The sequence below is a fragment of the Colius striatus genome, chromosome 18 (genome assembly GCF_028858725.1).
Source record: "Colius striatus isolate bColStr4 chromosome 18, bColStr4.1.hap1, whole genome shotgun sequence".
Classification (NCBI taxonomy): domain Eukaryota; kingdom Metazoa; phylum Chordata; class Aves; order Coliiformes; family Coliidae; genus Colius; species Colius striatus.
In genome coordinates this window covers 9,277,188-9,304,916 of record NC_084776.1, presented here as the reverse complement: position 1 = coordinate 9,304,916, position 27,729 = coordinate 9,277,188, and the positions used below count along the sequence as shown (strand labels likewise).

Here is a 27,729-nt window from a genome sequence, read left to right as displayed (position 1 = left end):
TTCCGTGGCCAAGGGCTTTCCTTGTTCCCTAGAGACATCAGCAATTCCTAACTCCCAGTGGTGTTTCTTGCTTTCAGCAGGATCCACTTGTGGTCTCTTTTGTCTTCATAATTAAAAAACCCAACATACTAATATTGAGGTAGAGAGAATTGGTTGCTCCCCCTGAAATAATTATGCCTTAGAATGGAAGAAGCCCCTCCCATCCTTTGGTTCCTGCCTTTCTTCCTGATCCATGGCTGCAGGGCACTCAGCAGCTGGGTCTGAGGTGTTTATCAGAGCTCGTGGGATGCAGGCTGTGATTGACATTGCCACTTTTCTGGCATAAGATAGCTAGAGGGATGATGGAAACATACTTGTTGCTTTATCCAAAGACACTAAATCCTTTCCACTGACCTTAAGCAAAGGCCTCAAGGGCAGATTTTTTTCCTTGCTTTTAGTCTCTTTAAATTAAAACAAAAAAACCTCAAAATCACCAAAGCCCCTCCCCAGTCCTCCTCCTTACTATATGTTTTATAATTCTTGCTGTGCTTTGTCATAATGAAAAAGTACCTGCCATGGCCCTTTGCATTATTATTGGTTTCTATCAGGAAGGGCTCCAGGTGCCTTTTAATGATTTTCCCAGGGTAGCATCACCATTTCCTTCTGGCTGCTGCTGAGGTACAGTCTTTGCAGGGTTATATGCTGGCTGCCTCAGACACGGGGAGCAGAGTGAACCTTTTGCAGCATTTGTGGCCAAAAGGAATCCCTGCTTTGTGAGCAGCCACGTTCCCACAAGGCCGGGCCCAGTGGCCCATCTGTGTGCTGCCAGGCCGAAGGGGCCTGGGGCTGCTGGACCCTCCAGACTCTCTCTTGGTGTTTCACCACACTTGGCATCTGACTGCCAGCATGGGCAACATCTTAAATGAAAGCTCATTCATCACACAATGCGTGCACAGGCACAGATTTAAGCTCTTTTTATCACAGCTGCTCCCAAGGTTTGGGTCGTTTAAACTCTGTTTAGTGTATTAGTACAAATGGTATTTCCATGCAGGACACTCAGGGTTAATAAATATTAAAGGTGAATGGTGGATTTTTGAGATTTCAAGAGACTTCATTCTTAGGTCTTTACTGCTGACAGTTTCCAGTCTGAGGGAACTAATCTTAATCTGATTGCAGTTTCTTGTAGCCTAACCTACTTTAGCCAGGCTTTGTAGTGGGGGTATTTATAGACGCTGTTGCAAGTGCTGTTGGATGTAGCATAAATCACATATTGCAAGTGTCAGAGGTGTGTGTCTGCTGATACTGCAAGCGTCTGTGCAACTGAGAGCCACCTCCCAGCTTAAATCACCAAGATGTTTTGGTAACATTTGTTTAGTTACAAACATTTTGCTGTGTAGGGGATTCATGACAGTAATGGCCAATAACTCAAAGTCCTGGCTGATGTGGGCTTATGTGTTTGTGTGTTCCCTAAGCAGAAGCACACTTGGGGCTGTAGGTGAATTATGGATAAGTAATCTGTTTAATGAAGTGATTTCTAAAAAATGAGCATGCTTAGCACATTCCTGCAGTGCAGAATTGTCATCTTTGATTCAAATGCTGACTCTTGGATCACACTAAATCAGAGATTTCACTGAAGAATGGTAAATGTCAGTAACAGACAGGAGTACTGAAAATACTTGTACCATTGCAAATGAGTTTCTGTATCTGCAGTTCTTAAAGCTAGTAACTCAGACCTCAGGCCTCCTTTTTCATTCAGACTCTCCAAATATAACCATGCTATATGCTGGAGTTCTTGTTTTTCTTGAAAAATGGTTTGTCTTGAGGGCAAGACTGGAAACCTACTCTACTCCCAAATTAATTATGCTGATGTTGGAGTGCATCTGTGAGCAAGACTGGAAAGGAAGGAAATACAGCTGCAGCACTGTGCCAACAGCAATAGAATTAACAAGCTGTGAATCCTGGGTGTGTTCGGGACTTCAGCTGAGCGATGGACGCTGCTTAATGTTCCTCTGCTCTCTTTACGTTAAAGCAAGCATTTTGTTAGCAGACAAGATCTAACATTTTGGATAGTAAAAATACCTTTTGGAAGAGCACAGAGGTATGTGTTGGTTTGTTGGGGTATTTTGTACCCTAGTCTCTGGTGAGTTGGCACTAGCTTTGCTGTGAGATGCCCTGGAAGAGATGAGAACTGATAGTTTTAGGAAGATAACCTCAGACATAGAGGCTGGAGTGGTGTCTAGGACTCTTCCTGCCCTACTGTTTCTTTCTTTTTCCCCAAGCTTTCTCAGTTGGCTGCAGAGCAAAGGTTTCTCTCACCTGGTCACTGACCTCTGATGGGCTGAATTTGCTCTCTGCTTGGCAGAAGGAACGCATAGCAGATCTCCTCTGTCCTTGCTCAAGCCTGGTTATCTCTATCTACTCTTAGGCTGAGGAGGGTCAGGAACTCATCAACTCTCCTGCAGTTGGGGTGTTACATAGAAGACATCCCAAAGTGCCCTTTTCCCCCTCGACTCTGCCTGCCCTGGGTCTGGTAGCATGCCCAGGCGGTGCTGAGCAGGTCAGGCCTTTTTGCTGCAGTGCTGAAGTCAAGTCTACCAACATGGGTCTGTGTAAAGAAGTGGTGGTACATAGAGGATGTTCAGGGCCCTGCTGTGGAGGTGCTCGTGGCTGCTAGTAGCCCTGGTGCTGGTGCTCCAGCTGTCACAGGAGGTGCTTTGAACACCTCCCTTTGGCAACTGCCTTGGAATGAGATGGAAGAGGACCTCAGGGTGAGAGCTGACTCTGTTTCTTCATCCCTGTGTCACTGACAGGCTGTGACTTGCAAACGTTGTTGTGAAATGCATTTTCCTTCTCTTACAATATGTCATCTTTTTCTGTTTATTTCCAGATGCTGTTAATCTTTTGTTGCTGACAAAAAGTTTACTTATGTTCCTTGTCTCCCAGGTAAACGCAAAGCGCTGAAGTTAAATTTTGCAAATCCACCTTTCAAGTCCACAGCAAGATTTACTCTAAACACTTCTGGAGTTCCTTTCCAAAATCCACACATGTGAGTATAAAGCCAAAGGCACAACTAGTGGAACAACTTTGCAATTGTTTAGCCAACACACAGTGTTGTTTTAAATGCAGCTTCAGTTATTTGTAGGTTGTTCAAATCTGTCAGTTTGAGTCACTGTAGGAGATTTTTTTTCCCTTAGAATTAAAAAAGGTTAAATTTAGGATCTTCCTGTTTTATACTGGAGCTATTGCCTTCCAGAATTGATTAAACTGGATAAATTTAGCTGATAATGCAAGATATGCTTATAATTAATTTCCAGACCTATTTGCTGTCATTTTCCTGTCTCTGTTCAGTACTTACTACTTTTTTTTGTTAGAGAGAAGTTCTTGGTTTTGTTTTACTTGTAAAAGACTATGATAAAAGACTTGTAAAAAACTGTGATAGATTTATTTCAGCACTACAATAGACAAAGGTTTGAGGATGATTGTTTTACCAGCATGAGGATGTCAGGGAGTTACACAGTGATTAGCTCTGTGTGATTAGCTCAGTGATTAGCTGAGTTTTCTAGGCAGACAGCTACAGAATATCCCCATCCAAAGTCTGAGTACCAGTGTGGCACAGAGCTGTTCCTGACACTAGTAAATAACACTAGTACATCGTCACAGAAAATGTTAGCTTTGTATCCTCAGATCCACCAATCTAGAGGGATGGGTGATGCACCCACAGCCTGTACGTGTGGCAGAATGCAGCTAGCATGCAAAGATGTCCAATTTTTTTTCCTCTCTAAGGTCCCCCACCAGATCTCAAGAGTTTTGTCAGTGGCAAATCTCAGAAACTGCACCTGCAGCTTCCCCTGCTGCCTGAGCTCTCTGGGGTGTTCCTGGTTATAGGCTGCTTCTGCTTGGCTCTGCATGTTGCTGCCTCTCTCCTTGAGCTCAGTGCCTCTGCTTCCCCAGGATATACCTTCTGGGGTCTGTTCCTGTTTCTGGTAGCTTCTTTATGCTGGGCATTTTCAAACAAGCCTTTATCAAGTTAGAAACATGTTTCTGACGAGTTATCAATGGTAATTACAGTATCTGGAAATTGTATGGAGTACTTCAGAAGGTTCTTCTTACCAGCCCAAGTGACCTTTCCAGCAAGTTCTTCTCTCTCCTCTCTCTTTTTCTGTCTGAGAGTATCCTTACTGGTTGTAGAGCTGGCATTCATATATTTACTTTTTGTGTCTCATCACATTATCAAAACCTTGTAACAATTTTCTGTAGAACCCTATCTGGGGCTCTTTCTTCTCTAACCTCTCTAGTCCATGAAATAAAGGACTTGGTCTCAGCTAGCAAGTTCCCACCATCAGCCATCTATAGGGATTTGACTTTTCTGTGTTTATCCACACGGATTTCTGTCTTGGATTCGCTGGAAGTCACAGTGGCTCCTGTCTAGCATAGAAGTGCTTTCATTGTTAGTTGGTGACATCGTAAGCTTCATGTTTGTGCAAGTAACTGTCAGCATTGTCCATTTAAGAAGGTACTGCTCTTTCTCCGTGGGAATTGCAGTTGTTGGCAGGGGTTGGATCCCAGGCTGGTTAATGATGTAGTTGTTCTGAGGACTTAGAAGTATTTGAGGTTGAATATGATAGCCATTCAAGCATCACAAATGATGGTGATGTATCTGTGCTTCTTGGGGGACTACAAGCTGTACCAGCCCTTTCTGTTTGTAAGGGATGAATGCTGTTGGTTGGATTGTTTTCTCTGTGTTGAGGCTAAGTTTGGAGAGAGCTAATTGATCTTCATGTCCTCTGTGTTGTCTGTAGTGGATGTTGTTCCTCAAAAGCTGTGTTCACATCTCCTGGTTGCACGCTTCTCTCAAGTGTTTGTCTCGCAGCTGGTGCATCCTGATGATGTATCTGCATCTCCCCCTTGCTTCACAGAGACACTGGAATGTTTTTTCCTCTGTTGTCTAGAAACCTTTCTAGACTTCAGATTTGAATTGGATATCCCAGACCTCCTGGCCCAGATGCATTCCTGATGCAAGGTGTGTTTCTGTTCACTGAGTCTTCTCTTCCCCAGCTTGATGGAGCGGAGTGGCTGTGGTGCCCTCCTGGATGAGTGCTGGGTCGACACTGCTGAGCATTTCCCTGTGCAGACCCCATTGGTCCAGATGGGTGGATCTGAATATACAGAGAGATCAATTTCTCACATGAAATTTTTGTTTCTGTGACTTGGATCCACCGATCCGGAGGTGTCCTGTCCCTCCTGCCACCAGGAGGGCAGAGGATCCTGTGGCCAAGTGCGTGTTGCCTGCACCAAGCTCTGGCTGGGGCACAGGAGGTGGCAGCCAGCAGTGACCTGCAGCTGCCATGAGATGTAAATTGCCTATTAGCTGTATTTTGCTTGATTAACAGGTTTTGGTCGGGGAACTGATCAGGCTGGATTGGTGGATGTTCAGGTAAGAGTGCGGTTTCTTACTACGTAGACAGAAAGCAAAGGAGCAAATGGGGCTCCTCATGCCTGTGTGTGTGTGACAGGAGGGAGGAAATCACTGCCTATACTGCATCACTGGAGCAAAGCCACTGCTGCTGAGGAGGGAAGGCAGAGGGCCAGAGGTGGATAACTTTGGGATATTGAGTGTAGCTATGCTCCTCCTCAGTGCCAAGGCCCCATACCCTGCTGAAATGAGTGTGAACTCCACATACCCCATTAAGACATGAGTTCAGCTTTCTTTTTAGGCTTCATTTCATGGTCAGAGAGGTCTCAGGAGCATTTGAAAAGATGATGGGGAATGTGGAGGAACTCTGTAGCCCAGACAGCATCACACCTGCTGCGTTCCTGCACAGAGGCTGTTCCCAGAGCTTCACTGCTCTCATGGGTAGAGGCTTTTTGTTAATATATAGACAGTGCCCTGGAATATTATTTATAGGGGAAAGAGCATAGATTAAACACTACCAAATATAGAAAGTTAGCACATGAGTTCCTAGTCTGTCCTTGTCATTTCTTTCCTATCTGTGGTGGTTTTGAGCTGTGTCTTAAGGTTTGGGTCTCAGGTTGAAGCTCCAGAGTGCACAAGTGCACTGCTATGGGCACACAGGGAGCACAGAAGGTGGGTGCCAGGGCAGGATACAGGGGAACATGTAGGAGTATGAGGCCACATGCAGGAGCAGGAGGAGCTGGTGAGTGGTTAAGACCTCTTGAGTTTTGCTGCTCCATCTCCGTGAACGGCCTTGGAGTTGAGGGCAGGTGAGGACTGTGGTGGCAGAGTGGCAGGAGGTGGCACGGTCTCACTGCTCCTGTCCCATCCCTGCCCAGACCATGGCACCCTGAGCCCCTGCCAAGGCCACCTCCTCCTTCACTCTTCCAAGTACATCTGCTGCTAGCTGTTGGGATGTGTTGAGGGGAGTTGCCCTTTGTCACAGATGACTAGGAACCAAGTAAGGAGGAGACTGGCAGAGGCTACAACCACTCAGATTGGAGTCAGTGGCAAAACTCCTTACATCTTCAGTGCTGCTAGGGTTTTGCAGTAAATATTTTCTGAATTAGAACATATGTTCTTCCTGGTGAGGCTGAGGGCTGAAACATCCTTTATTGCAAACAAAAGGCACCATGAATGGCTTTCCTGTGCAGATCCAGGGGGGCAGAGCTCCGGGATCACATGTTGAACAGCAGGGAGCAAGGCAGGGGATGGGAAAGAAGGTCTCTTCTGGTTCTGTGACTGATGGAGCTACAGGGGACATGTATCTTGTTTGGTTCAGCCAAGAGGGCTGCCACCTAAGTGCAAAGACAGACTTTGTCTAGGTATGGCATGCTACCCAGTCTGCCTGTCACAGTGCTAGATGTCATTTTACATGTGACCTGTACAGACATGGTAACAGCAGAGTAGAGCCTGAATTACAGGCTTGAAAGGAAGCAGCCTAGAGAAGAAGTGTTTTACTGACAGCTGGTGCTCCAGTGCAAGGAAGTGTAGTCTCCTGCCTGTCTGGTCAGTCAGCAAGGCTGTGTGGACTTGCCCTGCTATGCAGGCTGTCTGACAGTGGAGTCTATGGAGAACTGTCAGTTGAGAACACTATTGTCATTAGGTCAGACTGTATTTTATGGCTTAGGCCAGGTTAACAAATGCTTACTTTGTTTTCCCTGCAGCAGACATTACAGAGGCTGGAGGACACCAGCCATGGTTAGGATGAGCTCTTAAACTTCTGACCTATTATTTTCCAATTACTATTCCCAACTGGCTGAAAAAGCATCTCACCTTTAACCTCATCTCTACCCTGTCCAAGTAAGATGTAGATCGCAAACAAAACTAGATTACTTACCTGTGTGTAAGCTCTACTTGTAGCTGGTGACCTTTGCTGAAAGGAGATTCAAATAACGCTAACACAGAAATGATGGTGTGAGAAGTGACTGTATAGCTGTGCACAGCCAGTTTGCCTGGCAGCTGTGTTGTGCTGGCCATCACTGGCATCCATTGGCAATCACTGGCATTCAAGTTGTTCAGTTGGCTGCAGATGAGGGTTTTTTGGTGTTCTGAAAGTGTTGTACACTTATGGTGCAGCAATGCATTGATCTTGGCTTTAGAGTACAGAATTTAGATCCACCTGCTAAAAACTGAGTGTGCACAATGAGTTTTGTTTGGCGTCTGGTTCATGGCATGTTTCTATTTGAGTATCCTGCTGGCTGGGAACTCTCCAGACTGCCAGATGTGCCACCTTTCTAGAACTTGAACACCAGAAATCTGGAAAGGTGCCAAAATGAAATTACCTCTTTTAATGGTCACAGATCCAGCTTCTGAACTGTCTGGTGGCCTGTTGAACTCTGTAGCCTCCCTGTAGCATTGTGAGTGTCCTCATGGATTCATTGTCACTCAAGCTTCTAGAGGTGCCCTGTGTGGATCTCCTCCTTGTGACACCTGGGAGAGTCACAGGCTTCCCAGAGAGATGCCCCAAGAGCATGTTGGCAGATGTTTAATAGACCTTTGGGGTTAGATTCCTCAAAAGCAGATGGAGATCCAGCTGCACATCAGACTCTGCTGCTTCCTTTTTTTGTGTGTAGTTCAGAGACTGTCACTGTTCCTGGAAAGGGCTTTTCTGACTGCCCCGAAGTCTCTCTGAAGTGTCTAGTCTTCTCTTTTGCTCTTAACCCTTTTCCAAACCTTTCTGGCATGTGGTTTCAGGCTCTCCAGTTGCACAGCCTACAGCTCACCGAGTTCATTAGGAAATAACCTGTGAGAGTTACTACCTTCTGTCTAAAAACTATGAAAAAACCAAGTGGAATATCCCAAATTGGCATGTTCACAATTACTTTTGTCCATTTTCCTGTAACTATTTCTCTGTCAATCTCCTATTTCTATCACAGTCATTTCGCATCTTTATTCTTACTGATTTCTAACACCTTTCTGCCACATGATACCTTCCCCTTGTAGGGTTTGGTGCCTGGAAGCCTTAGAGATGGGTTTCATTTCAAAGGTACTAGTTAAGAATCTGAATGTTTTTCTGAGGCTGTTCTGGAACATTTCCTGAAATTTGCAGTATAATCACTGGGAAACATGCTTGTGGTTTGAAGTAAGCACAAGGAAAATGGATACTTCCAAGGAAGTGTATTCAAAGATGTATTTAAATCTCTGAGCCTGTGGAGATACAAATTTAATACAAACATCACCATTAAGTGCTAGAACAATGTTCCTTATGCATGGGGGTTTTTTTCAGGAGCAAGACAAATTGATGAGTTTTGTATTTTATTGAACCCTCCTGTTTCTTCTAGAAGTTTCTGAGTTTGTTTGGCCAGTGATCTTGCTGGCCTAGATGACAAAGAGATGATTTGGTATCTCAGACCAAGTAGATCACCTCTCAGAGAAGGTGCTACCAAAGTTAGTGGGAGATTTTTTTTCCCCTTACCGTCTAAGTTTGGGTATATATCTAAGGTGCAAGTCCAGCTCTGCAGAGGAACTTTCTAAGGCTTGCTTTGTAAACATATCAGATGGTACTGATTTCAGTTAAAATTTATTCAGGGAGCAGGAGATGCTGTTGCTCATCTTTTTATAATATCTGAGAACATGGACTGCCCTCCTGGCCTTTCTCCTTTAGCTTCTTTTCTTCTAGACCTATGACTCTGGCTTTATGGGCTGGGAATCAATCCAAGGTCAACAGGGGCAATAGGTGTCCTGTGCCTGTGTCCCCACGTTCCCTTCCTCTTGGACAAGTAACTACTGGTGTTTGGAGAGGAAAATGGCATGAAGCAGATTATTATATGTATTGTCTCTGAAAATATACGTGCACCCATGCTTTGATCTCTACCCATTTTTTTCCATAAATAATATTGTTCAGTAATTATTTACAAGTAAGAAAGTAGGACATTGCTTACACATTAGTCTGAGCTTGCTGCCTGTGCATAGGAATGATCTCTGCTGTATTGTACAGATAGTGTATCTGGTTTCTGGCCCTAAGGGGCTGTCACTGTTGGGTTCCAATTAATCTGAGATGGTCAGTCACAGACTTTTTTCTTCTGGTTTTGTGAAATGTCAGGAAGGGTTTTATGTATCATATAGACCATAACTATTCACATCTGTGATTTAAGTTGTACTTGAACCCTGAGTTTCCAAGTGCCAACCTTGCAAACCATATTCCTGCAGGAAATGCCAATAAATGGCTGGCATTGTGAGCTCTAGGAATAAACTTTGCTCTGGCTATTCTGTGTACACCACGCTTCATCAGAGCAAGAGGATGTGCTTTATCTCTTCAGACATTAATCACCACTTCATAGTAAAATATCTTGCATTTTACCCTGGCTACAGAGAGTGAGCCAACTCCTCTGCTTTGTGGGTTCACACTGAAGGAACTGGTCATCCATTTAGTTGTTTGTGCACATCAAGTTGTGGAAAATAAAGAGAGGACAGTCTGCAGATTGAGAGACTGCTTGGACCTCACAGGTCATCATCAACAGCTTGTTTTCGTCCTTTGCCTTGAGTGACTTTCAGTTTGTACCATGGAGGACATCTGGACTGAATGGACAGGATGCACCCAGGAAAAACAGCTGCTGTACAAAGAGCTCATGGAAAGGACATTGTGGTGGATTGAATGGAGATGATGGAGAGTGGGGTTGACTGGCAGAGCAGGACTGATTTTGCCATTCTGCTTGTTTTGAGGAATTGACTTCTGGAAAGGAGTTATATTAACTGGGTTACATTACTGTGGTACATTATGTCCATGAAAACTACATCATCTTTGAGATTCAGGTGGATGTTCTTGCCTCCCATCATGAAAGTACCTCCATGTTGGGAAACCTTAGAAAAAGCAAGGAAAAGGCCAAGCCAGCCTCCAGTGGATTATGGCGACCCTAACCAGTCTTCTCTTTGAGCCTGTTTTAATTCCATCCTTTGCAAAATTACACTTGCAGTAATTCTGAGTCAGTAATTGGTCCTTCATGCATGACATAACTGATGCTCTTGCAGAGATGAGTGTGGATTGGTTGAAAGTGGTTGTTTCAAGTATCTCTTGCTATGGCAGCATGAAGGCAGTTGTCCTCTCTGAGGAGTGTGAAGGCTTCTCTAAAATCCATCTCTGTTTTGTCTCCCTGATATTCTAGGTGGGTAATTCATTCCAGTGAAAGATGGGAAAGGTGGTTCTCTGGGACCATTGGCCTCACTCCTTAAAGCATCCTCAATTTTCTGTAAGCATTTTTACAGAGCTCACAGAAAATCGGCTTTTATCTTCTGAGGGTCAGTGGAGAAAACTGTCCCCCACACAGCCATCTCAGAGTAGAACAACAGTTAAAATCTCACCATACTACTGGACTGTGGGGAATGGAGACCTTCAATGGGCAGTGGCTTTCACTGGCCTTTCAGCCTTACCTCTTAAGAGGAGCACTTTAAAAATGCAGCTTACATTCGGTCTGCTTACTCTTGTTATGAGCTCTCTTCTGGTCACCACACTTTGGATTACTTTTTCAGAGAGATGCAGCTACCTCTGTCTTGCAGTTAGGAGATTTCTTTGTCTCCTGTCTGTCCTTGTCTGCCACAGAAAGAAAAATACTGCCAAGTACATTCTTGGCATTTCAGGTTATTTCAGGCTTTGATGCAGCCCAACATTGTTTGTTTTTAAATCCCAAATAGAAAATAAAACCCAAAGGAGAATGTGGAGAGCTTTTAGCTTTCCTGGACTAGAGTTGGAAATTTACAACATACAGAAGTTTCAAAGAGAAAACTCACTTGTTAGAGTCATTGAAAGAAAAATGTTTCATGTAGCTGCAATAGCAGTGCTTGTTATCTGCCTCTCTCAAGTGTTTCCAACAAGAAGCTGAGTTTGTATTGCTGATTGTTTGTAGGTAGCTGCATTGGTCATTTGTACAAGTACTTGAGTGCTTGTTTTCTATGTGCCCTTCACAAAGTGCTTAGCAGGAGCCCATCTTGCCTGATGAGCTACTGTTCTGAGATAACAGGCACTCATGCTGGGAGATTTCCAGAGCTGGACAACTTGAAGGGCTCAGAATCCAGAACCTGATTTTTGTTCTTGGAGAAGTCTCATAACAGAGTGGTAATGAGCTGTTGATTATCTGTCAGTTGTGTGGCTCTGGAGGTGATAAGAAAGGAGATAGTTGTTCAAGTCAAGCAAACTTACTTTTTAAGAGAGGCAATCAGGTGAACGACAAGCCTAGTGGGAGAGACCACCAGTCCTAGATTGGTGGATTTGGGATGGAAGCTAGACTTTTTTTGTTTAAAAATAATACTTTCTTAAGAGACCACAGGAAAAATAGAGCAGTGATAGTTCAATGTGCCTCAAGGAAACAGCATGTCACTAATATATAGGCATCTGGTTAGTAAGTTGAATGCAAGTTTTCATGTTGCTAATCACAGTAATAATACAGTTGGAAATAATAATTGCCATTGCTGTAAGAAAACAAATTGCTCAAGATTTAATATGTTAAAATGCAGTTGAAATCATTGCTCCCAGTGAAGGGAGATTGCTTAAGTGAAATTTGGAAGAAAAATATATAGCTCACTAATTTCTTATGCTAAGCACTCTGTGAATAGTGTGACTAGCTGAGTATTGTGTTATACGTTACTGTGTCATGTGATAACAGCACCATGTTTTCCTGTCATTTTCACAACTTTTCCTGGCTGAAGTGATACACAAGCAACCCTGGGTAGTAATCACATTATCCCGTTCAGTTTCAAAAGGAGAGAAGCGGACCTCATCCAGAAACTTTCCAGCAGGCTACAGTAAGCTTAACTGTCTGTTAGCCATTGTCAAATCTTTTCCATACCCACAAAAATGGCATCTACTAAAGTAATGGAATTTGTCTCAGAAATAGTGTCATTCCATTGGGTAATTCTGTTTTTTTAATGTAATGATAATGATATTGCATCTCAGTATCATTTTGCAGACTATTTAAAGTATGTGTTGGGTGGATTTTTGTTGATTCTTATGGATGTGCTCTTGTCTCTTTCCTGTGCTTTCTCTGGTAGCTGACCATGGCTCAAGAGAGACTGAGTGCTTCAGAAAGGGAATCAGCGTTCTCAGAAGGGTTATTTAAATTAATTAGCCCAGGTTTTCTCTGTGTTATTCTGAAATGCTTGAATCCAGTGTAAGCTTTGAATACCCAGCTATGTTGGGTTCAGCCACTGTGCTGCAGTGTCTGGCTTGTGTCCAAATCAAAGTGCGTTTGGGATTAATGGATTAATGTGCTCAGTGAAATTCAGTAAGGCCTCACAGAAACGAATTGAGGGGTTTCCTCTGTGTCAAGGACAGGGTTAAGCAAAATCTTTTGTAACTCAGTAGTCTACCAGGGGAGGTTAATACAAAATATTGACATTTTAAAAGCCTCAGCCAAACCCCATTGAAGTCAGGGAGACTTTGCAGCCTTGAGAGTGTGCTGGACTGAGTCTTTGAGGACTGTGGAAGGGGCTGTGCAATCTTCCACACTTGGTTACTATCTTTATTTTAAAGTTTAGGAGGAGCATAGAAAGCCAGAGCAATGCTAGGGAGAATTTCTGCCTCTTGATGGTGATGAAAGGGAGCAAGTGTGCTTTTGCTTTTAGTTGGAGTAGGTAAGAGAAGCAAAGCTAAATTTCCTTCCATTGCTACATTTTCTGTATGTCTTCTTCACATCTAGGAATCCGTTATTAAATGTAGCTAAGCCTCAGGACAGCTTACATGAGTCAGAGCAATACCAATTTAGTTTTGCCTCTCTTGCAAGGATACTGTTGCCCACCGGCGTATTGGAACCAGAAATTTCTCCGTGTGAAGTGTCTGAAAAATCTGTAAGAGCACCAGCATTTTCAGCCCTCTATGAAAAAAAATTGCAACACCTATTTTGGAAGCTTTCTCAAGCGAAATTTAAGCTAGGGTTGCTGTTTTATTAGTGTTAGCCTGTAGGGGCTGAAAACTGTTTTATAAGTAACACAGACATTGAGATGGAGGCATTACAAGTGCTCTAGGCTATTTGGAAGACTTGTCAGAAATGTGTTAGCCAGAAGTCGTCAGCCATGTTTTACTCTGAAGTTACGAACAGTGCACACAGTGTTATTAAAACCCTGCAGTTTGCTTGGAAGCTCTTTGTTAGGATTTACATTTTAGCATTCCTTTGACTGACTGACCTCTAGTCAGTCTCTAAAACCCCATTGTGTTGAGCAGCTTTTTTACAAACTTGTAGAGAAGTAGAATATGTTCCCATTAACCAGAGTGTAAATAGGAGCTGTAATGAGAGACTTCCTAGAAGAATCCAGCCTTAGGCAGGCTTGTGTAGCACAGCTGGTTTGCTTTTTGACTCTGCAGATGTTTTCTTTGTGTCAACTGCAATGTTGAATAACTCAGCTTTTGGGTTTGAGTCCTGCAGAATTCTTACTGAAGTAAAGCAAAAGTTAGGTAGCTATCTACAGCATCATTCTGGCCTTGCTTCTTGTCTGATAACTTTCAGTTTTGCTTAAAAAATTCTACCAACAACTTTCCTCTGCATCTCCCCACGGTCCTTCTTTTTCATGCCAAGGAAATGCTTGTTCTAAAAAGGTTTGACATCCCTGCAGTTGGGTGCTAACGGCAGGGCTTGGGGAACTAACACAGGCTGCTTGAGAGCTTCCTGACGTCTCTGTGGTTCTCCCCAGGAGTGCTGGGGCCTGCAGGCCTTCCTGTGCGGGCCCAGCTTGCCAAGCTGGCAGCGAGCAGCCTCCGGGCCCCGGTGCGTGTGACCCCGTCCTTGGCCCGGCTGCGGTGCCTGGCGCCAGCCGGCCGCCTGCCTCCTGCCAAGCTGGACCCATAAACGTTTTCATTTCTGACAAAGGGCAACTGTTTGGAGGAGTTGTTGTCTTGCTTGGTGCTCCTAATCCCTGGAATAACTGCTGTGACAAGCATAGTCACCATCTGCAGTAAGGCTGATATGCTGGGGCCTTACGAGTGTAATAATCCCAACAACCTCCTCAGCTTGAGCTTCCAACTCCCTGCCTTGCTTTTGAGAAGTTGTTAAACAAAAAGATAAGTCCTGCACAAGTCATCAGGAGCTGCAGTCCTTAAGGTGCATTTAAAAGTACTACCTTTAACTGTTTGAGAAGTATTTAGCCCTCTTTAGCTATTTTTTAACTGCACATTGAGCACCAGAAGTCCATTTTTACACATGATGATTGTTGGGACAGTGTATGCCCAGTTTTGCCCAACACTCTTAGCCTTAGAGAGATTTGGATTGTACAGCTTAAAACCGAGATGGTAAGAGGAGACGTATCACATCTGTGCAGGCTCTAATGAGCACTAAACACAGGAGCTGAAATGGGATCGGTTGCAGAGGCAGGGACCGGGTGTTAATTACTTTTCACCTTCACTAGAGGCTGTTCTGTGTGGTCACCCTTCTATATTCTGTTGTTGTTGTAGTATCCAGTGCATGATTTAGGCAGGCTTTTTTGTACTTTGGATCATGTCTGCCCTGTGTATTTATGTGCTCATATATCTGCAGCAGTGCAAATCTAGTAATAGATGTAGTGCACAAATGATTTATTTGTTCTTATTACCTCAGTTTTACATCAGGAGACTCCCATTTCATAGCAATGCAGAGGGTCTGTGTTCTAGATTTGCATTTTTTGAGCTGCTTTCTTGGTGTGGAAATCCCTTGGGATTTTGATTTACACTGAAAAATTCCTGATACAAAGTTTAGGTTTTTTGGTGCTAAAAGTAATCGTTATGTTCCAGTTACTGACTCTTATGAGAGGCCACTCTGCTTAAAGGAAAACTGCATTGTTCACACGTGAGAAGTTCCCTAAACGAGCAAATATATATTCAAGTGTCTGTCACTCTGTCAAACTTGTCATTTGGTTATTTGACCATTTCCCCATGGTATTTTAAACAAAGTAAACAGGAGCTGTGGCTGCAACACAAGGCAGGTGGCATTATAAATACATCATGGAAATTAAGCCAAACTCTTGACACTTCAGGTTTTGTGGGTGGATGGTGATGGTATATCTCAGTCTGAACCCCAGGAGCTCCTCTGCTCTGCACCAGAATGCAGCTGCAGAGGGCACTCGGTGCAGACCCAGGGAGGGAGTATTTTCTAGCTCACATCTTCCTGACTGCTGGAGCTACCCATCCTGCAGCTGCAGGAACAATGGCACAGCTCTGCTTTCGCATTACAGCTGGGGTGAACAGCCTTCTTGTGTGACAAGGAAATAATGAATTCAAATTTGCTTTCTCTTCTGATGGAGAGTAGGAAAGGCAAAGTTTCCTGAGCAGAAAAAGCAGGCAAAGAGTGGAGGTGGGTTTAATTGCTTTATTTGAATAAACCATGTCAACATTTAAATGTTTTAACTCCAAGAACTTCAATATGATATCTTGGTTTGAAACAAGAGATGGAAAGGGTTTGCTCAGAAAATCAAATCTGACATTTCACCCTCCTTGTAACACCTCTCTGCCTTTTTCCCCCTCCCTTTTTTAACAAGATTTATCTCTCAATGGTCCTGGTTCTTCCAGCCCACTAGCTGGCAGGAGGCAGGCAGGAAATGCCCATTTGCTGGTGCTTCCTTGGCATGATGTTTCTCACCTACTTTCTTCCATCAAAAGCAGAACTATTTTTATGGTACTAACAAAACAGGATGGTTGGGCAGTGAGATAGTAACTGGTTCATTCAGCTTCCAACACAACCTGCCTGAAGGACAGCTGGCAAGTCTGGAGGTCATGTTTCTTTTAAGTTTTTGTTCCTCTTCTTTTCCTCTGTTCTTTGTTTTGGTCATTTTTACTGCCTTATTTTCATTCCTTGCTTTTTTAGTAAGCAAATTCCATGGAGACCCCCACTCAGTGCAGTGTTTTATTATGCACAAAAACTCAAAAGATGTGTGAGTAGTGCTAAGGAAGGGATTCCACCTCTGCTTCACTGGCTGTTGTGTCCGGCACATCTGTGCTGTAGCACTTTCCTAAATTATTCCTCAGGGCAGTGGAGGGACACTGTAGGGACCAACAGATTGAAAATCTCAAGCTAGGCAGGTTAGAGAGCAGGGAAGCTCAGGTCAGGCACAGCACAGAGGTGGTGAGAGGAACTGTTCAGCAAGGCTTTTATCAAATGTGTCAAGGGTTTGGGAGATCAGCAGCTGCTCGAAGCCCAGGAAAGTTCTAAACCAAAGTGTCGTGGAGGAGGAGTGCAATAGATGAAGCTGTTTAGCTGCTCCAGTCAATTGACCTTTGGACCTGACCTCATTGCCCTCACAAAACCTGGGTTCCAAATAAAACCTGGTGGAGGTCATGGCAGGGCCCAGCAGTACATCCAGCCGAGTAGCATTGGCAGCTGCTGTTGACAAATGGTTGCGTTTCTCAGTGTGAAGTCAGCCATAAGGTGTTTATTCCTCTATCTGATAATAAATTTCATGTGTTTGGTTGAATGTTGTGCTTGTTGGGTTGGACAGGCGAGCAGTGGCTCGGTCAAATGTCCAAGAGAAATTATCAGAGTCCAAGGGATGAATTTGACCTGCTGTGTACACGACATGGCCAGAAGTACTTGTGTGAGGTCCATGTGCCCTGCCGTGAGAACTGTCTTTAATGCTACTTGAAAGTAGGAAACTCAGGCTTTTGGCTTATTTTACAACCCAGGAAGTGTGAATCAGCTAATTAATTAATGAAAACCTGAGAACTTGCATGGCATTTTAAGATTAAAAGTGTTGAAAGTACTTGTGCATTTCTTACTAATTCAGCGATAGCGTTGCTGCGTTTGAAGGAGGAATTGGGGACACCTTAGAACAAGCACTGAACTCTTCTGCCCTACAAATTTCTGCCATTGGTCTGCTCCTTACCTGGACAAATTCTGGTGGCTTCAGTAGAAGCAATATTTGCCTGAGGACATTAATTTAGGTGTTTGGTAAAGACACTACAACAGGCAGCTTTTGTTTTCATGTCACAACAAGTTGTCTTCTTATAAATAGATATTATTGGCTCTTGATTTGTTTTTTAATAAATTCAAATGATTGCCTAAAATGTTGTGTTTTTTTAAGAAATAACTTGCAGTTTTCCATTAAGAGCAAACTCTTTCTGAAGTCCCCTTGATTCACACAGAAGTGCTTGCCTGTGTTGCATAGAAACCCAGCTAGAGGGGAGAACAGTTGCTGTGGGAGTGTGGTGGTGTACAGCAGCAGAAGCTTTGGGGAGATGGGGTTGGGGAGTACTCTTCAAGCTCTTGGTTCTGCATGTTGACAGATCCTGCTTGAAGTCTGATGTATTCTGTGCAAAGTAGAAAGAAATGTGTAAATGAGTGATTAGAATGACTCTACTATATGAGACACGTTGGATTTTGTGCCGCAGCTGGAGAAACTTTTCCTTAATTAAAGCTGTGGGCAAGTGTATGTCATTTTTGATTTAACATTTTCCCTCACCCCCTGCACCCCCCCAACCCAACCAAAATCCTTTGTGGAGTCAGATTGTTGCTGTAGCCTTTGTGAACCCCTCTCTTCTAATGTTTAATCAAGTGCTGAAAAGAGAAATTTACAGACTATTTAAAATGTGGAAAAATTGCTTCCCAATATTTTTGACAGAGAGAGACTGAGAACACACAGCATTGAATCATCAGGAAAATTGAAGATTTCCCCTGAACAACATTGGGATTTTACAGCAGAGGACTTGAAAGACCTTGGAGAAATTGGACGAGGCGCTTATGGTTCTGTCAACAAAATGGTCCACAAACCAAGTGGGCAAATTATGGCAGTTAAAGTAGGTGATGCCCATACTTACGTTTGTACTTCAGTCCATTAGGGATGAAATGTGATGGAGAACTAATGTTCTTCCATCTAGCACCCATCTACTGCTCTTTTTTATTTATTTCCAGTGTGAAGGCTGCTATTTGCTGAAAATAAAGTTGTGTAATGGGCATGTTGCCAAGTGATTTGTGAAGCTGTCATAATTGCTTGTGCCCTTTTGAAAACATCTATCAGGAACTGCTGGTTTGAGGGGATCACATGTCTCTGGAGACTGATAATGGGGCACGGGCCTTTCACCTCTGGGTCACTGGTTCAGATACAGCCTGGGTTGGTGGTAGGCACAAGTTGACTCTAATAGCTTCTTGGTGGTTTTTGTGAAGTAAGGTAGTGACTTAAAAATTTGCTTTTTATGTAAGCATGTAGCCTCACCAGGAGAAGCTGGAATGGAGTGGGCATATTCTAGGGAGTGTTTTGCTCTTGCTGATGTATAATGGAGTTGTTTTGCTTTGTGCTTCCCATGCCAGACCTTCTCTGGAGATGGAAAGCATAACAGTTTTCTGTGCTGTCCATTTTCTACCTTATACTACCCAAAACCTCACCTTTAAAACCATAAACATTATGCAACCTCATTTCCTAGCTGAGCAATATGCAATAATCCTAGTCTTGCTGCAGCAGAGCTGCTCCTTGGGCATCTTCGAGGAGCTGCTTGTCCATCGAGCCAGGTGACGTGGGCAGCAGCCATTCTCTCTCTCTCATCTTTTCCTTTGCTTGCTGCTGGCTGGTAGCTAATGGCATCAATCTTTAACTCTGTTGATGATATCAACTTTAAGTGCTCCCATGGCTCCCATGAAAGAATAGAAGTGAGCTATGTGGGACTCTGTGTTGTTCTCTTTTCCAACTCTTTCTGTCTTCTTTGGGATATTGCCTGATCTGATTTGGAAATGTTCACTGCTGCTGGTCTGACATGCCAGGTAGACATGTCTCAGCCTGAGCTCTAGGTGCTGTGAATATAATTCATGTTTGTCTCTGGTGTGTCAGGTTACTGGACAAACCACCATCCTTCGATTTTCTCCAGTAAATATTGACTTCCTCACAGCAGTGGCAGCACTCTCCAGGTTTCTCAGTGTTGGATCACCTTGCAGTGGTGTTTCAACCTGGTTTTGAATCCCAAAAAACTCTGGCTCCTAGTGGAGCTAGAGGCTGCCTGTAGCTAAAGCCTTCTTTATCTTGGTTGCCTTTGGTGGAACTTGTAGATAGTCTGCAGATGTCAGGTGGAAAGGTGGTGTAGCAAAATGATGCCTCAGCACCTACTGCTTCTCAAACCCAGGTGTGTGGCCTGGGTAGTTTTGCTACCATAATCATGATAGACATGGATAAGAAAAAGACATAGCTATAGCTGAGTGGTTTTGTTCTCTGAAGCTCTGCAGGGGATGCAGCTGTGCTAAGAGCACTTTGTTGGATTAGCTAAGGTCATTGAGGGGAAGACATGTCTGTGGCACAGAAATTCTGTTGTCTCAGACTCTGTTTGCACAAGGGGTGTTCAGCATCAGAGGATAATCTTGTCAGCATTGAGGGTCTGTGATGCAGGTACAGCTCCCATCTTGGGAGGCACCAGTGCTGTCTTCTTGAAGCACACAGTTGAAGATGACACTGCCCAGCATGTTGAGTTGGCTTTGCCAAGGGAAGAGAGGTGGTCTGAGCCTCGGGGACATGCTGGGCTTGGGGGCTCACTTTTGAACCAATACATTTACAGTGTCTAAACTTTGAAATGTCAAAGTTATGGGCTGGGATGGTGCCACTTTTCTCTGAAGCCACTTCCCTTGGGTGGGCATCACTAGACCTGCAGGAGAAGGAAGGCTAATAGTTTCTGAAGGTTGATAATTTCTAAAATGTTAGTGGCAGCGGCCTGTTCTTTTGTCCCAGTGGGGAATAAACCACAGAATTGAGCAAAAGAAGATCTGTGGGTGGAACAGTGAGATCTCCAAGGCAACAGCAGCTATTCCATAGCTTCAGTGATACAGTTTTCAGGATGATACAGGTTTCAGGACACGGCTGAGCTTGGACTGGTGACTAGTTCATTCCAAACTTCTCAGCCTTTCCTTTCACAGATCACCATTACTTTTGGGGCAGCCAAGGTTGTGAATTACTCCCCCTGCTCCTGCTCTACCTAAGTCTGCCCTAAGGGCCATTTGTGTCTGGGGCTGTCCACCTCCTGCTCTCTGTCTCCATCAGGCCTGTGGTGTCTTGAGGGCTTGTGGAGCTGTTGCTGTCTGAAGCCTGAGCTCCCCACCTGTGTTCAGGGAAGCTAGCTGCTCTCCACATCTCCCCTTTCTCTATAGGCAGGAACTCCACTTGTTTTCTTCCCCTTCAGCATAATGCCCTTCTGTAAGAGAAGGTTAAGAAGCTTTGGAAGGGAATGGTGGTTTGAGAAGGAAACACGTTGGTCTAGTGATAGCTGTTGGTGTGGCATCGTGCTGCATCATAGGACTAGTGCCCTGCAACTAGGTGGATTGTAAAGCCAGTGTCTCTGGTGGTGCTGCTGTCCTTTTGCTGTGCTTCTCCAAGAGCAACATCAGTGCAGCAGGCAAATTGTCCTTGGAAGGACACTCAGCAGTGGGAAGTTACTTTATGGAGGCCGCAGCCAAAAGTAGTTGGCTGTTCTATGCCGTTGAGTGAAATACAGAGATAGCTTCAGAAGCTGCTAATTAGATGCAGAGCAAATTGGTATGGGGGCTTCCCCAGCTGCTCCACTATCCTTGCCCACCACTACCTAAATTTCCACTGTCAGTGTTGCAGATCTCCAGTGCAGTCAGGCTTCTCCCTGCTCCACTTCTGGAAGGGCCAAATCCTCTTTGCAGCTACCATGACCAGGCTGCATCCCATGTCTTATCAGCCCCTTCTGCTGCAGACAGATTAAAATCCTCCTTGTTTCACAACATAAAATGTTGTTCTTTCCCCTCAGTGCTGGAGTCTGGCTCTGACTGATGGCAGCTCCTGCTGGGTGCTCATCCCGTTCACCTCTCAGCCTGTGCAGATGTGGCTGCTGGAGTGGACCCTCACATCCTGTTTCCACCTCCTTCCTCTGGCTTTGTCAAGCCTTTACACAAGGGACAGTCTTTGATTCCCTGAAGCATGGTTGAGCTTGGCCTCCTGCTTTCTCCCTGCAGAGCACATGGTTGCAGCTGCCTCAGGGGCTTCCCAGGTGCAGCCTTTTTGCTTCGCTTCCTGTCTCTGTTTCTTACCACAGCAGGAGAATAATTTCCCTGTACTGAAATAATGCCAAAATAACTCCACTTCTGCAGGTGGAGGCACCATTTTCTTTCATTTTCCCCCTTTCATGTGTTTTGTCCTCATCGGCCAACCTATAGATCCTGGCAGATGTAATCCTGGCACCTCTAATGCGGGTGTCTAGCTGCTTGCATGGGCAGGGCTGCCAGGCCCCTGGATGAGTCAGAGAGCTTTCATCTGTGCTGAAGTATCAGCAGCAGAGGAGAAAAATGAGCCTCATCGTGTTGCTGGCGTGAAACCACTGCAGCAAAGCATCAGCTGGTGGAGCATTGTTAGAGAGAGGCTCGGGTGATGAGCTCTTGTCCTGTACGTGTTCCTCCCTCTCCTCCAGCCTTTGTCATTCTGTACTTCTATGAGTACCTATTTAAATAACAGAAATACATTATGCTCTTCTTCAGGAACAGGCTGGAGGCTGGAGCAGGCTTTTCTGGGCTGCAGCAGGTTGATTTCAGAGGAAGACAGTTGTAGTCCTTGGTGTCATGCTTTTGCATCCCTCACCCTTTCTGCCACAGAGAGACTCTTCCTAGAGTCATCAGGAAGAGGGGGAAAGGATAAAGGAAAGAGGAATCCAACTCAGAGGATTAGTATTTTGTCCCTGGAAAATGTTGCATTATTTTTTTCAAATGTTAATACAAGACAATCCTCTTATTCCTTAGATCTCTTCCTCTTTCAGAACTTCCTAGAGATGCAAAGTCCCTGTTTGCCCCGGGTCAGCTGGCATTGCAGTCTTCTCCTCACTAAAGAAACCCTATTAATTTTCTTGAGGGTTTATTTACATGTATGAGATCAAGATGCTTCCAGGTGGAAAGAGGACTGCCAGATTCTATCTAGTGGAAGCTCTGTCTCCGCAAATTCACAATTGCAAGGCCAGTTTGTGTGTTAACTCCTCCCCTCCTTGGCAGGTTTCCTTTCTGGGCTCCTGGCTTCCCTTGAAGAAGTCCCTGCCCTGGCCAGAACTTGCCTGCAATATTTGCCTGCTCTCTGCAATATTTCCAATTCCATCCGATTTCCTTTGACTGGTTTCTTCTTCTTCTTCTGGTTTCTTGTTGCTCTGCTTTTGCCCAGTCAGTTGCAGTTCATAACTGAGTTGTGAATGATCTCCCAGGCTTTGCTCTGCAGAGAACCCTGCTCCCTCCAATGCTTTCACTCCTGGTTTTGTACCAGAGGCTTCACAGTATGTGCAGTTATTCAGCCTCCTTTGTATTTGTCCTCCAGCATCACCACATGTTGTTGTCTCAGCTGCTCCTGAGGGCTGTGCAGCTTGTTTCATGTCAGTACCACACGTTGGAAGAACGGGACTTCTTTGGCATGCTGAAGGAACGAGAAGCCTCATTTTATTTGGGTGAAATGGTTTTCCTGGGAAGGACATGTAGCAGCTGGGGGGATTCTTTCTGTGCTGAAGTTTCTCTCTGGCACTGGTGATAGTTCACACCCACAAAAAGATGCTTTAAAGGATTTTGGGTTTTCCAGACTGGTATAAAAACACATAAATGAAAAAAAGCCCAAACTGGAAGGAAAGCTGGGGAGTGTTCTCTGTCAGAGTGGGACACTGCTTCTCACTAAAATACTGTAGTACCTGGTCTGGGGTTTATTAGCCAAAGTGCTTAAAAAGGCCTCTGGAAGGCCAGGAAAATGTGTGGTTTGAGGAGTTCACAAGATAAAGTGACTATTGAAAGAGCCAACCCTTAGTCTGTTAGGTGATGCCTGTACAAGTCAGGAGTCCAAGCACAGCTGTGATGTCTTGAGCCCCCAGGCAGGAGACCTCCACCTCCCACACCTCTCCTGGTCAGCCAGCCCTGCCCTGGGGAGCCAGGCATGCCCTTTCTGCAGGGATCACCTCCAATTGGGGTTCAGTATTAGTAGCTTTTGCCAATTTCAGCCAGCTGAACTGCCTGAAAAATACACCCCTGGGAGATGAGTGCAGTGGTTTGTGCTTTGATCTTCAAGCTTCTTGTTGTAGCCTCATAGAAACCCCTTGCAATTCTTAAGGGAATCACTTTCCTGTCAGAAATAGCTGCAGCTAAGAGAGGAAGCCAGCTGGGGAGAGGGCATTTTTTTTGCCCACTGTCCTTGTGTTTGATTTACCCCCTCCCTAAAAGATACAGTGATTTTTCAGCCATATACCAGAATTGTCTGCATCTTCCAGTGTCTATGCTATGTCAGTGCTTAGTCTCCATCCTGAGCTTTAGAACAGTTGCTCATGTCTTTGGCTTTCACAGGTTTTCTCCAATGGCAGCCTCACAGCTGAAATAGGTTGCTAAGTATCAGATGTCCCAGAGAGCAGAAATTTAACATTTAGTTTTACTTCCATAATCTCTCCATCCTTACCTGAATGCCTGATAGCCCATAAAATCCCCTCAAAACAACACATTCGTGTATTGAGCTCAGTCAAGGGGAAAGTTTCTTCCTGTTTCTCATGTGACTTCTGGTGAGAGGTCTGAGGGCTTTTTGCAAGCAGGTTTTGTTGCAAATCAGAATTTCCATTCTTTACACAATTAGGTACCCTCTCCCTATGGTTTATTGAGCAGAATTTTCTGATTCACTCCTTCATTTGGGTTACAGGCTGAGACCAGTGCTCCAAGCCCTGCTGGTACTACACTGGGAAAGGAATATGGGCTAAGAGGAAATGGTGAGAGAGAGCAAGAACTTTAGTATAGGAGGTGGGAAACTTGTTGTGATCAGGGAAAGACCTGACATACTTCTGTCAGCAATACATATGTTTCAGATGGGTAGATAAAGATCCTCACCCTCAGCAATGAGTGGGCAAAACCTCCTTTCTCCTGCTGCAGGTTTGGAGTCCTCAGTCCCTGCCATGTCCTGGGAGCAGCAGCTCTCTGGTGGCACCGCTGTGCTGTGCTTTCTGCTGAGCACATGTGAGCTCTGGGTATGGGACAGCCCTGTGTTGTCTCACAACTCAAGGAGTTAAGTTTTCAGTTTGTTGTTTATAGGTTTCTCTGTTCTTTTTAAAATGTTCTTTTCTTTGCTTTTCGTCCTTTGAACTGGTTGCTTGCCACCACACCTGAAACTTTTTGTAAGTATATGAGGGCTGGGAGATGTTGCTTCTGTTTTGGGTCCAGTTTCTGGGATCTGTCTTGGTTGGAGAGTGGTCCAGTCCACAGCATAGCTTATTCTTTGGCTGTTGCTGCTGCCTAGGGCATAGCTTTCAGAGCGCTTCCTGATGTCAGAAGGCTTTGTTCTAACCTGTGTTTGTATTAAAAGGACTGGAGAATTTTCTCTTGGAGGATTTGATGCAGTTTTAAGTTTGAGGCTAACAAGGAACCACTGAAAAGGGACTTTCTGTAAGCCTCTGCTACAAACCCTTTTCTTCCATATGTGGTCTGTTTGGCCACGTCAGTTGCTACATCCAACAGAGTGACCAGGCTGAGAGGTATAAGACCTGAAACCAAGTCAAACCTGTCCATCTCTGTCTTAAATGGCGTCTTTAGGCTGTTGCCTCACCTTGTGTCTTCCTTCTTGCCCATCTCCCATGTTCTTGAGGGAGTCTATCTGTGGTAGCTGCTGCACTATCTTTCTTTCAATTAGTTAGCACATCATTATGGCTTGTGTGCTATTTGGCTAGTGGCTGTGGTTGGTTTTGGTCACCTTTTGCTGTTTCCTCCTTGTTTTGCTGGTGGACTTTTGTTCCTTAGCTGGTGGATTGGGACTGCTGGCCTGCAGCAGACTCCCTGGTGCACTTTGGCTAGATAAAGCCATATTTCCCAGCCTGGGCTGACCCCAGCTCAGTGCTCTCCTGCATGCTGTTCCTGACAGTTTTCCTCTCCTCTTGAATTTGCCCATCTCCTGTCTCCAGCACCCTTGTACGAGACCTCTCAGTCTTGCATCAAGTCATTACCTTTTCTCCCTGAAGTGGTGTTTGCTGGGGAGTCCATACTGCCTTCTCAAGATGTCTTTTGGCTCCTGTGTCTGTCTAGATGCTCTGCCCCATAGCTGTCCCCCAGTCTGTCTCTGGGTTCTCTGCTTGCCCTTTCTCACTATGGAGACTGTGTTTGGCAAAAGGAGGAATCTTTGGGTTTGTTGTTCTGGGGTGCTATTAAAGTTGTCTCCTCCATACAACGTATATATATATAGATATCACAGAATTGGAGAAGCAATAGAGAAGGAAATGTCAGAGGTAGGATGGGGGAATTTCAGGGGAAATTGTAGAGTTTAAGGAAGCTACGGGGAGGGCTGTGACAGCGTTGTGCAGATGTAAGGGGAATGCAGAGGAGGGCTGGGGACACTCCTGGATGACCAGGAAAGAAGCTTTTTGGAGACAGATGCAGAGTTGGCACAGAAAGAAGATAGATTCAAGTTACAATATGGAGACAAGCTCCTTTGGATATTACTCCTCACCAAAGAGATGAACTTCACAGAGGTGTGGGTAGAGACTAAACTACTTTTCATAGGCCCCAACGTGGTGGCTTTGGCGTCTGTTGTCTTCTACTGAGGTCAGAGCAGGGGCATTGTCATTTCTCACAGTGCTGATGGTGTGCTCTCTAGATAGAGGCATTCAGTCTGCTCAGCCTTTGGTATCTCAGCAGGGTGTTGTAGAGCTTTATATTGTGTAGACACAAGGCAAAGAAGTAATCAAACACGTCTGTCCTCCTTCAGTGACGTGTCTGAACTGTTAAACAGACTTGAACCAGTGACCTAGAGGTGAAGCATTTGAGTTTCATTACTAGTCCATTGAGCCATCTTCTTGCTCTGTTTGTGACTACCAAATGCCACCCATGCAGTGGCATCACGAGTGCAGATGTTACAGGTCATGGGTGTGCTTGGCAAGTCTCTGGCCACTTTTCCCAAGAATTCCCTGGGAGGGAAAAGGACAATATGAACATGACATTTACTGGTCTAGGCCACACTAAAGCTACTAGAACATGGTGGTGAAATACCAAAGTATCAGCATACACAAAAGGTAAGGAAAATTACAGTGTTGATACTGTCCTCATTTTGTGTGGGTCATCACAAAACAGTCTTCAGGTACATCAGCATGCAAACAGTGCTGTTTGGATGTCCAACCCTGAAAGCACCCCCATATCCTTAGCCTTGTGCTTGCTGCTGCGTGTGCTCTTGAAACCAGCAGCAGCTCCCAGGGCAGCAGTGTCAGTGGTGCTGGAATCTTGCAGATTTTCCCCACAACCTTGAATAATTTTTCTTTATTGGATAGCCAAGTAGTTTTTCTCCTCAAGGAGGGTCCAGGCTACCTTTGTTGCCTCGGACTTCTTGCCAAATACTTGTTTTCCTTAGTTTTTTTACATGCTTTTTCAACACGAGTCTCACCTTCAGGGTCACATTTCCTCACCTGTGCTTCCAGGCATGCATTCATTAGTGCAAAATGTTGAAAATGTCTGTAAAATAACCCAAAAAACTGTGGATCATCTTCTCCAGCCTTCATTTAACAAGCTTTGAGTTTGAAGATGTGTCCTATTTTCAAACTTGCATTGCCATTTCAAACCCAAATAAGACTTTTCTTGTTATATATAATGTGTGTATACATACAGATACATACACACACATAGTAGTAGATATATTTATATATATATATATAGTATCTTTTAAACAGTATTATATTCCCTAGGCTAGTAGTAAGTAAAATTAAAAATTGTTAATTTTATGGCCAAGGCTCCCAGGACTGTTGCCCACCATTAGCATTACCAGAGCAATGTGTTCCCTGGGTTATGTGATGGTCCCTTCTCACCATGCCAGCCATGATGGAAGGAGCCTTTTTGTCTTCTGTGCTTGTCTTAGACATTTTTAGACATAATATTCCTTGATTAAACATCAAAACAGCCTTCAAGCCCTATCCAACATGTGGTTAAGAGCTCTGTGTGGATTTGGTTTGAAATGAAAGCCTGAATGTGGTGTTTTTCTGTAGTTGTCAGTGAAAACTCTGATCTGTAACTTCACTCTGACGTTTCCTCTGAAAACTTTGATGCTCACAAGAGTACTGGGAATTTTATAGTCTAAATTAATTGGATGTAGGGGTTTTCAGTTGTAATTCTTATTTAAGAGGACAGCTTAATTCTCTATAGTGTTTTTGAGCATGCCTTGGGGATTGCCTGCTCAGCCTTGGGGTTTGGGGTCTCTGGCATGTTTCTCCAGAAGTGGGGCTGAGGATACAGTACTGGAATGTAAGTGATAAAGTCTCTGCCACTCTTCCTCTTTCAGAGAATTCGGTCGACAGTGGATGAAAAAGAACAGAAGCAGCTTCTGATGGACCTTGATGTAGTAATGAGAAGCAGTGACTGCCCGTACATTGTTCAGTTTTATGGCGCGCTCTTCAGAGAGGTGGGCACTCCAGACTTGCTTCATTCATAGCACTGTTTGGCTTTTACCTT

At 44.5% G+C, this 27,729-nt stretch overlaps 1 protein-coding gene across 3 annotated transcripts in view; it reads left to right on the top strand.

Moving 5' to 3' along the window:
• Nucleotides 1-27,729, top strand: part of MAP2K4 (mitogen-activated protein kinase kinase 4) — a 69,664-nt gene that overhangs the window by 19,231 nt on the left and 22,704 nt on the right. For 2 of the 3 annotated variants that reach the window (XM_062010918.1, XM_062010917.1), the window contains exons 2-4: nucleotides 2,923-3,025; nucleotides 17,942-18,116; nucleotides 27,560-27,679. In XM_062010918.1, coding sequence (XP_061866902.1) covers nucleotides 2,923-3,025; nucleotides 17,942-18,116; nucleotides 27,560-27,679 — 398 coding nt within the window. Of the gene's footprint in view, nucleotides 1-2,922; nucleotides 3,026-5,369; nucleotides 5,414-17,941; nucleotides 18,117-27,559; nucleotides 27,680-27,729 lie in introns of those variants that run through there. The other variant, XM_062010919.1, reaches the window with a different exon arrangement.